The sequence below is a fragment of the Brachyhypopomus gauderio genome, unplaced genomic scaffold (assembly GCF_052324685.1).
Source record: "Brachyhypopomus gauderio isolate BG-103 unplaced genomic scaffold, BGAUD_0.2 sc52, whole genome shotgun sequence".
NCBI classification, from domain to species: domain Eukaryota; kingdom Metazoa; phylum Chordata; class Actinopteri; order Gymnotiformes; family Hypopomidae; genus Brachyhypopomus; species Brachyhypopomus gauderio.
The window spans coordinates 2,479,621-2,490,263 of record NW_027506877.1 but is presented as its reverse complement, the minus strand read 5'-3'; the positions used below and the strand labels follow the sequence as shown (position 1 = coordinate 2,490,263).

The 10,643-nt window shown below is 47.6% G+C and overlaps 1 protein-coding gene across 1 annotated transcript in view; it reads left to right on the top strand.

Annotated features, from left to right (window-relative positions):
* The window catches only part of col4a5 (collagen, type IV, alpha 5 (Alport syndrome)), a 43,566-nt gene that overhangs the window by 11,203 nt on the left and 21,720 nt on the right, over nucleotides 1–10,643 (top strand). Inside the window, exons 2-8 of the mRNA XM_076987473.1 lie at nucleotides 7,743–7,802; nucleotides 8,327–8,416; nucleotides 8,539–8,583; nucleotides 8,823–8,867; nucleotides 9,612–9,674; nucleotides 10,224–10,277; nucleotides 10,461–10,487. Coding sequence (XP_076843588.1) covers nucleotides 7,743–7,802; nucleotides 8,327–8,416; nucleotides 8,539–8,583; nucleotides 8,823–8,867; nucleotides 9,612–9,674; nucleotides 10,224–10,277; nucleotides 10,461–10,487 — 384 coding nt within the window. The remainder of the gene's footprint in view (nucleotides 1–7,742; nucleotides 7,803–8,326; nucleotides 8,417–8,538; nucleotides 8,584–8,822; nucleotides 8,868–9,611; nucleotides 9,675–10,223; nucleotides 10,278–10,460; nucleotides 10,488–10,643) is intronic.

Genomic DNA, 10,643 nt, shown 5'->3' with positions numbered 1-10,643 from the left:
GGGGCTGTTTCTGGGGGTGTTACTGGGGGTGTTTCTGGGGGTGTTACTGGGGGTGTTACTGGGGGTGTTTCTGGGGGTGTTTCTGGGGCTGTTACTGGGGGTGTTACTGGGGGTGTTTCTGGGGGTGTTACTGGGGGTGTTTCTGGGGGTGTTACTGGGGGTGTTTCTGGGGGTGTTACTGGGGGTGTTACTGGGGATGTTACTGGGGGTGTTTCTGGGGGTGTTACTGGGGATGTTACTGGGGGTGTTTCTGGGGCTGTTACTGGGGATGTTTCTGGGGGTGTTTCTGGGGGTGTTACTGGGGGTGTTTCTGGGGCTGTTTCTGGGGCTGTTACTGGGGGTGTTTCTGGGGGTGTTACTGGGGGTGTTACTGGGGATGTTACTGGGGGTTGTTTCTGGGGGTGTTACTGGGGATGTTACTGGGGGTGTTTCTGGGGCTGTTACTGGGGATGTTTCTGGGGGTGTTTCTGGGGGTGTTTCTGGGGCTGTTACTGGGGGTGTTTCTGGGGGTGTTTCTGGGGCTGTTACTGGGGGTGTTACTGGGGGTGTTACTGGGGGTGTTTCTGGGGCTGTTACTGGGGATGTTTCTGGGGATGTTTCTGGGGCTGTTACTGGGGGTGTTACTGGGGGTGTTTCTGGGGGTGTTTCTGGAGGATTGGGCCCGGGGCGGACACAATTACACAGCCCAGAGCGGAAAAGCAGTGAGAGTCAGTATCCAGAAAACATTGGGGTTGTTTGTTTCAAAGCTGAGGGCAATGATTTAATGGTAAATATGGTCTCAGTTTACGAGTTATACGGATGTAAACTTTCTATTATCTGTAGTGGCTTGGTATGGGAATGTTAGGAACCCTCGGCCACATCCACTCAGTGAGCGTCTTTAATCTCTCGACTCATTAAAGGCGGTTCCTCTTCCTGATGGAACTGATCTCATGCTGATTTGTTTGAGCTGCAGTAATTGCAGCATAAAACAGTGTTGTGATGTGGCCGGTGGGGATGTGTTGAGAGAGAGACCGATAAAGAGATTTAGGCAGCTCTGTTTGATGGGTCTGCGTGATTACAATTTTACCTCACTGGTATCTCTCACATCCACACACACACACACACAAACACACACACACACACACACACACAAATACCCATCATCCCTGCAGGCCCTCTACACATACCTAGCAGCTCATCTTAGAAGCCCTCTACTGGACTATGAGAGTTAGCCAGTGTCTGACTGAAGGTCAGTGCGGCCTGTGTTTTTGCCACCTGCTCCACTGTCTGCTGTGCTTGTTGGCTGCCTGCCTTTACACTGCCTGGCACTACACAGCATTGTGTGTGTGTGTGTGTGTGTGTGTGTGTGTGTGTGTGTGTGTGTGTGTGTGTGTGTGTGTGTGTGTGTGTGTGTGTCTGAGTGTGTGTGTGTGTGTGTGTGTCTGAGTGTCTGTGTGTCTGTGTGTGTTTGTTTGAATATCTGAGGCTTAGAAGATTAGCTTACGCAGTGATGCAGTATAACCTGTCTTGAGGGTTAGAGAGTGCTGGGAGCAGACAGCAGCCATCGGCACCAGACCAGGACTAATGTCTTCACACACACACACACACACACACACACACACACACACACACACACACACACGCCACTGTGTCTGGTCTACAGAGGAAGTACAAGACTCTAACATCCAGCCCACCAATCACCTCTCACCACACCTCTGTCAGGCCAACGCCGTCGGGCTGAGGACTCTGATTTGAGGGCTCGTGGAGGGACCTTGGAAGACGCACCAAACAGGTCTGAGCCAGGCAGAGTGTCTTAGTGCCAGTGGACTCTTGTGTTGTACGGGGCAGTGACGTGTAAAATGGGAGCGCTGTTATAATGACTCCTTCATCGGCTGGAGGTCTCACTACAGCAGTGGTCTCACTACAGCAGACGTCTCACTACAGCAGACGTCTCACTACAGCAGTGGTCTCACTATAGCAGTGGTCTCACTACAGCAGACGTCTCACTACAGCAGACGTCTCACTACAGCAGTGGTCTCACTACAGCAGACGTCTCACTACAGCAGAGGTCTCACAACAGCAGTGGTCTCACTACAGCAGAGGTCTCACAACAGCAGTGGTCTCACTACAGCAGATGTCTCACTACAGCAGAGGTCTCACTATAGCAGACGTCTCACTACAGCAGAGGTCTCACTACAGCAGACGTCTCACTACAGCAGAGGTCTCACTACAGCAGAGGTCTCACTACAGTAGAGGTCTCACTACAGCAGAGGTCTCACTACATCAGTGGTCTCACTACAGCAGACGTCTCACTACAGCAGACGTCTCACTACAGCAGAGGTCTCACAACAGCAGTGGTCTCACTACAGCAGAGGTCTCACAACAGCAGTGGTCTCACTACAGCAGACGTCTCACTACAGCAGAGGTCTCACTATAGCAGACGTCTCACTACAGCAGAGGTCTCACTACAGCAGAGGTCTCACTACAGCAGAGGTCTCACAACAGCAGTGGTCTCACTACAGCAGACGTCTCACTACAGCAGAGGTCTCACTATAGCAGACGTCTCACTACAGCAGAGGTCTCACAACAGCAGTGGTCTCACTACAGCAGACGTCTCACTACAGCAGAGGTCTCACTATAGCAGACGTCTCACTACAGCAGAGGTCTCACTGCAGCAGAGGTCTCACTTCAGCAGAGGTCTCACAACAGCAGAGGTCTCACAACAGCAGGTCTCACAACAGCAGAGGTCTCACTGCAGCAGAGGTCTCACTTCAGCAGAGGTCTCACAACAGCAGAGGTCTCACAACAGCAGTGGTCTCACTACAGCAGTGGTCTCACTACAGCAAACATCTCACTACACCATGCCTCTGTCTGTAATGCCTGTGAGCGTGAAAGAGAGGGCGGTTTCATCATAGATGCACCGCGTAGACTCAGTCATGTGCATTGGTGAGATCTGAAGTGTGAACATCATTAGATTCTTCTCGCTGCAGTTCACTTCAGCTGAGGGCACATATGAATACATGATGCTGGGGGCTGGATGAGATGTGCTATATCATCAAGTCAGGTTAACTGTGAGACCCCTCCATTCCCATGTGTTGCCATAGCGCAGAGGGGGCGGGGTTACTGCGGGCACTGCCATTCCAATGAACCTAGTCAAAGCTGTGATGTCTGATATGATATGAATGAATGAATGAATGAATGAATGTTCGATTTATATAGCGCCTTTCCAGATTCCCAAGGCGCTTTACAATTTAACACAGGTACAAGTCACAGACAACCAATCACACACACACCGGCAAGAAGCGGCAGCCAATTGCGCACAGCGTACTCTCTACCGGGATCCACAGCCCCCTGGGGGACTGAATGGGGTGCAGGAAGGGGAGAGAGGACAGACCCTAGTGGCAGAGCACCATCCACCACTGGGCATACAAGCACACACACGCACGTACACAGACACAGACACTTTTTATTGAACATAGAGACACAGACACACACTCAGGGAGAATTTTTTGTTGACTGCCAATTTACCTAACCTCCATGTTTTTGGACTGTGGGAGGAAACCGGAGATCCCGGAGGAAACCCACGCAAACACAGGGAGAACATGGAAACTCCACTCAGATAGGGACTTGAACCCACGACCCCAGTGCTGAGAGGCAAACGTGCTAACCACCAAGCCACCGTGTTGCCCATATATATGAGACAATATAAGATGATACATAAATGATATATATACTTGATGAACATTTTTCTTGGACTCAACACTCATGTGTTCACATGTACGCATCCTGTAGCGTCAACGTTTGTCTTTAGGTTAGTTCCCTAGACAGAGCTGTTTAAAATGGTTCTTGAAGCAGACACAATTATAATGTTCATGCCCATCTGCTTCAACGTCTGCAACAGTAAACGACGCTGATATTCAAAGCTCAAATCATCAAAAAGCAAGTGTGCATACATCTTAGGGGTTTCTACATGCTTCAAAATAAAATGTGTAATGATGTCATCTGTTCTTCATCTGTAAACATATGTGTCAGACTGAATTTACCTCTAATTTTAATGTAGACAATATATTTCTCTAAGCAATTCATCAGTATGGAAGTTAAAGCTACAGGTCACTAAATCGTTATTGACTTGACATGGTTTCACTGGGTCTGTTTTTATCCAAATAATGGGAACGGTCTGTTAGACCAGTGACGGTTGGACTCACAACAGTCTCATTAGAGCCTCAGGCTGGGAGGAGATCCTCCGACCACATGTCCCAGAGTGAGGAGTGAGGCCTTCTGAGGGCTTTTTGGTGCACCCCTGACGGAGAAGCTGCTTCTGTACCTTCTGTGACTCCTCCACTAATCTCTGCATCACGCTAAATGGTTTTCATGGTACTTGTGCTTCCCTGAGTGAAGCAGAGGGATTCGACTCATTAGCTTTCTTAAAATCGTCTGTAGTGGCGAGAGGCTTCCTGTTCGTTTCCATGTTGGCTATAACCCTCATGGCTAGTGGAGGTCTTGCTGGAAAAGTGTTGCTCCACCGTGTCCTCTCGCCCCCACCGTGTCCTCTCGTCCCCACCGTGTCCTCTCGCCCGCACCGTGTCCTCTCGCCCCCACTGTGTCCTCTCGCCCCCACCGTGTCTTCTCGCCCCCACTGTGTCCTCTCGCCTCCACCGTGTCCTCTCGCCCCCACCGTGTCCTCTCGCCCCCACCGTGTCCTCTCGTCCCCACCGTGTCCTCTTGCCCGCACCGTGTCCTCTCGCCCCCACCGTGTCCTCTCGCCCGCACCGTGTCCTCTCGCCCCCACCGTGTCCTCTCGCCCCCACCGTGTCCTCTCGCCCCCACCGTGTCCTCTCTCCCCCACCGTGTCCTGTTGGCTCGTCCTGGCTGCCTGTAGTTACTGGATTGAGTTCCTTTGTCCCAGTTCCTGAGTGCTGGATCTTACAGTCCTTATTTTGTAATGTGTGGTTTATTGCTGGAGTGGAAAACTATTCATACAGAAGTAAATATAGCCAGTCTGTTTCTGTGGCCTCATCAACATCTGCATTATAAAAAATACCTTGGTGTGAGTCAAAGTCTCAGGGACTTGTTTACTGGTATTAAAAGCACTTGTGTGTTACGTTATGATCAGAGTTTCCCAGGAGAGGTGTAGGGTTAGCAGTGGAGGTGTTTTTGATCCACCCATAGAATTGAACACTTTGTAGTTTCAGGTGTCATACTTTACATACTTTACAAACTAGGTAAACATAGCTCGAGCTCACAATGATTCAGATCTCCTGAAATGAAAACAGGAGCACTGCAGGTAATTCTGCTAGCACAGTCTGCTGTACAGGACACAGTTGATTGTGAACACAGTCTGCTTTAGGGGACGCAGCTCTGTAGAGTTTGTGCTAGGTGGATTACACTCTGCACACACTGTAACGCTCCCAAAGTCTTGGGAGATTCAGTGGCCTCAGGCTTAGACAGAAGAATTCAGCATCAGGATTACAGATGCTCCCACACAGCATGGGCAGCTGCTCTTCACAAACACACCGACGCCAGCGCCTACGATGCCCCCTCCTGATAAATCCTCTCTGTCAGCGCGGGCGAGGGAGAATCCCTCCACCTCCACCGGGGAGTCGTGAATGAGTCAGAGTGACTAGGTTTCCGTGAACAACATCATTCTTGATTCCTGGTTCTCAAAGCATGCCCTTTGTCGAGACTAAACCTAGTGCAGATGTCATTTTAAATTCTAAATATGTTGGACTTTTGTCATGTCTGTGTCATTTATCAGGGTGACATCACACGTGCTCCTTGAGATTCGAACACGTGACCCTGGTGTTACTAACACCATGCTCCTCCTGCTCTACCAGGTTCATGAGGACTTATTTAGTAATAGTCAACAACTCCCAGGGTCTGCCAGAGACATGTCTGGATCCTGGGAGAGCATGAGAGAGAGGCGGATGTGCTCAGAGATTTGCTCAGAGTTTACTGAGCGATACCTCTGAACAGAGCACAACAGAGGGACAATTCTGTGTGTGGGTAATCATCTTCCACTGTGTGTCTCTTGCTTAGATGGTGACTGTTAGCGTGATGTCTCTCCATTCAGACAGGCAGGCTTTAGAAACATCCCCAAGGCTTTGTCACCTACACAGTCTCCAGCGTTCTCTACTTTATTCCAGTTCTTAATAATCTGCTGCGGTAGATAAACGTGTAAAAGGTCTGGACAGCACTCATCTGACCTCACCTGCTGTGCTGTGACAGGTGACAGCCAACATTGCGTGGGTCTCCCTGCCCTCGCTGAAGTGATTCAGCCATTGGCAAAGTCATATGAGCAGCAGTGTGTAATGATGGTGGGTGTGGTTTGTTCAGTAGGTCTAGGGTCCTAATCTGTCTTCAGAGTTTCAGAGCAGCCAATTCCTGAGTCTCCTGTGTGCTTCAGTAGTCTGTGGCTATCATTAACTCTTTGGCAGCTAAGCATGTCTAAAAGTCAAGTACTGTGTATGTTTTCCATGAGTTATTTAATGGGTACAGAGAGTACCTGTAGAGGTGAGCGTTCAACACATTTATAAAGCACCTTGTCACCTCCTCTCTCTCACTCTCTCTCTTATTCTCTCTCATTCTCACACTCTCTCACTCTCTCTTTTCTCTCATCCTCTCACTCTCTCACTCTTTCACACTCTCTCGTTCACACACTCACTCCCTCACGTTTTCTACCTCTGTTGTTTGTAAACATACAACAGGACATTCTCTGGCTTCTTCGTGAAATATCTATACCAAACCATTCTCCAGTGAAATGATTAAAATGCACTAAATACTCACATACATGTGCACACAAACACACACACACACACACACACACACACACACACACACACACTGGAGGCAGATCACAATCATGTGAAAATTCTTGGAAGGGTTTAAATAGGGTTTTAATAGTTCTTGTAAATTCAATCATGTGTTTAGTAGCTTAGGTTGGGATTGAGTGTTTTGTTCTTTCCTGGAGCTGGGGGTGTGTTTGGCTCTGAAGTTGTATTCTTGTACCTTCTAAGCTGAAAACATTGACATGTATATAAAGACAAAGAGTGCCATCTAGAGGCCAAAAATCTTAATTACCATTGCCTACGTCACGGTTTCTCCAGAAAAATGTTCTCGTACTGTGAGGCCAGATCAGTTTACCACTCTTTTCTTGCTATACACAACACATGAATTGTTAGTAATTCCATGTAATATCACACAAGACGTAACCATTTTATTACCTCTCCATGAAAAACAGAAGTATCATTACCACTCATTATCTGCATTTCCGCTTTTGCTCATTATACCATTTGACTGACAGGCCATTATGAAATACCATACCATATCGCCTCCTTTCCTCCAGAACAGTATTTATTGACACCAGCAGAATCTCACTCCAGGTCATTTAGAGGGGTAAAGTATGTGTGTGTAACAGCTTTGTTACAGTACTTTGAAAAGCATGCATATGTGATACCAGTCTCACTAGCACAGGGGAGTTGGGTGATCAACAAGCTAACATTCTGAACAGAGTGAGTGAGATAGTGAGTTACTTAGTCAGTTAGTTATGGATACAGTCATTTATACACATTTAAGCTCTGTTTTAAAATTGATTGTGGGTTTGTGAAAGATAAGAATTTTATCATTCTCTAGAAAGTTGTGTTTTTATAATCCTTATTACATCTGTTCATGATACAGCATACTTGTATACATTACCATGTGTACTCTTGTCTTTTATCTATCTATCTATCTATCTATCTATCTATCTATCTATCTATCTATCTCAGGCCTGTCATGGTTGTGGGACGGGATCAAAGTGTGACTGCAGTGGGGTGAAAGGAGAGAAGGTGAGTGTGTGTGTTTTCAGCACCTACACACTAGCTGTGTGCTGTTAGAAATGTGATTCATTCACTACTGTAAATCACTGATAAACTCATTACAAACCCGCTGAGAAAGTTATTTATTCACATATTAGCACACATCACTGTCCACTGGGCATTCTGCATTCTCCTCCATAGCCAATGGCCTACAGCTAAGGAACTTGGTGAGGTTTGGTTGATGGTGTTTGAAATGCTGGCAGCATCATGGTTTTTTAAGGATAGCGTGAGCTATGGGGACTAACGTTTGAATTCTAGACTGTCACGTCTATTATCATAAGTGAAGTGAGAATAAGACTGTCATACTTTGTTTATCATTTTGTCATCTGATATAAACCTGTGGGGTGTGTGTGTGTGTGTGTGTGTGTGTGTGTGTGTGTGTGTGTGTGTGTGTGTGTGTGTGTGTGTGTGTGTGTGTGTGTGTGTGTGTGTGTGTGTGTGTGTGTGTGTGTGGGTGTGTGTGTGTGTGTGTGTGTGTGTGTGCATGTTCTCAGGGTGATAGAGGTCACCCAGGACTACAGGGCCAGCCAGGAACACCAGGGTTTCCTGGACCAGAAGGGCAGATTGGACCTCGTGGGGAGAAGGTCAGAGGTCAACTCTGCATCCAGTTACACAGAAGATGTTTAACACAATTATTCATCAATTGCGGTTCATCAGATTCATCCCCAATAGTAATACCACGTTCACATCCTTTGGTGTCCCCCAGGGCGATGATGGACCTTATGGACCTCCTGGACCTAAAGGAATAAGAGTGAGACTGCCTGCACTCACCTTCCATTAACACAGACCTGACCAAACCTTTACATTAACACATGACATGTCCATTAACACAGACCTGACCAAACCTTTACATTAACACATGACATGTCCATTAACACAGACCTGACCAAACCTTTACATTAACATATGACATGTCCATTAACACAGACCTGACCAAACCTTTACATTAACACATGACATGTCCATTAAGACAAAGTGTTTGTCCTGCAGGGACCTACTGGGCTTCCCGGATTTCCAGGCACACCAGGCATCCCAGTGAGTATCACCCATGACCTCAACACTTTAACCATTAGAGTGCATGGCCACTAGTATCTATAAGAGGCCAGAGGTGTGTGGTCCCTCGCTGTAGAGCTCCAAGCCAACTAAGCTACAGTCCATCAGTTTGGGAGCTTTGTGTGAAGCCACCACTAAGATTGCATCATCTCCTTTGGTTCCTTTGTTGCATGTGGACCAAATTAAGAGTCAAAGCTTCCACACTGGCCTCATAATTACACCGAAAAGGAGAAAACCACAAAGTGTTGCTAGATGAACACTCTGATGCTGCACAAAGTGTTGCTAGATGAACACTCTGATGCTGCACAAAGTGTTGCTAGATGAACACTCTGATGCTGCACAAAGTGTTGCTAGATGAACACTCTGATGCTGCACAAAGTGTTGCTAGATGAACACTCTGATGCTGCACAAAGTGTTGCTAGATGAACACTCTGATGCTGCACAAAGTGTTGCTAGATGAACACTCTGATGCTGCACAAAGTGTTGCTAGATGAACACTCTGATGCTGCACAAAGTGTTGCTAGATGAACACTCTGATGCTGCACAAAGTGTTGCTAGATGAACACTCTGATGCTGCACAAAGTGTTGCTAGATGACCACTCTGATGCTGCACAAAGTGTTGCTAGATGAACACTCTGATGCTGCTCTGCTTTTGTCTTTCTGTTGTCTTCTTTAAGTGTGGAAGCGGATCTCATTAGCAGCATGTCGTATTTCTTTGATTGACAGGGTCTTCCAGGAAACGATGGTCCTCAAGGTCCAAAGGGAGCCCCCGGCTGTAACGGAACAAAGGTCCGTGTGTGTGTGTGAGTGTGTGTGTGTGTGTGTGTGTGTGTGTGTGTGTGTGTGTGTGTGTGTGTGTGAGTGTGAGTGTGTGTGTGTGTGTGTGTGTGTGTGTGTGAGTGTGAGTGTGAGTGTGTGTGTGTGTGTGTGTGTGTGTGTGTGTGTGTGTGTGTGTGTGTGTGTGAGTGTGTGTGTGTGTGTGTGTGTGAGTGTGTGTGTGTGTGTGTGTGTGTGTGTGTGTGAGTGTGTGTGTGTGTGTGTGTGTGTGTGTGTGTGTGAGTGTGTGTGTGTGTGTGTGTGTGTGTGTGTGTGTGTGTGTGTGTGTGAGTGTGTGTGTGTGTGTGTGTGTGTGTGTGTGTGTGTGTGTGTGTGTGAGTGTGTGTGTGTGTGTGTTTGTGTGTGTGTGTGTGTGTGTGTGTGTGTGTGTGTGTGTGTGTGTGTGTGTGTGTGTGTGTGTGTGTGTGTGTGTGTGTGTGTGTGTGTGTCCAACATCAGGTCACTCTGAATAATGAGGAGTGATGTGGATGAACACACATTGTAATCATGTTTGCTTCACAGGGTGACAGGGGGGTTCCGGGATTTCCAGGGACCAACGGGGAAAAAGGTCAACAGGTAAGTGCTGCTGTATTTTAGTGGACCTGGGACACACGACCCATCGGGGACCGTCCAGACCCGGCTACAGTGGCACTATTGAAGCTACTGGCTTCAGCTCAGCATTTATTAAGGACCACTTAAATGCAGGTACCGCTGTATTTACTGAATATGGTGTTTCTGTTTTTTATCTGTGTCTCCCAGGGCCCACCTGGTCAGCCAGGTCAGAAGGCAAGTCCTCCACCACACAGCTACATCACAGCTACATCACAGCTACATCACCACTTCAGCTTGCTGTGGGCAGGCAGTCCATAGGTTTCCAGATCCGTACTAAGTTTAATGCCAGACTGAAAGTACATATTAGTACTGATGGGATCTAGAGCAAGA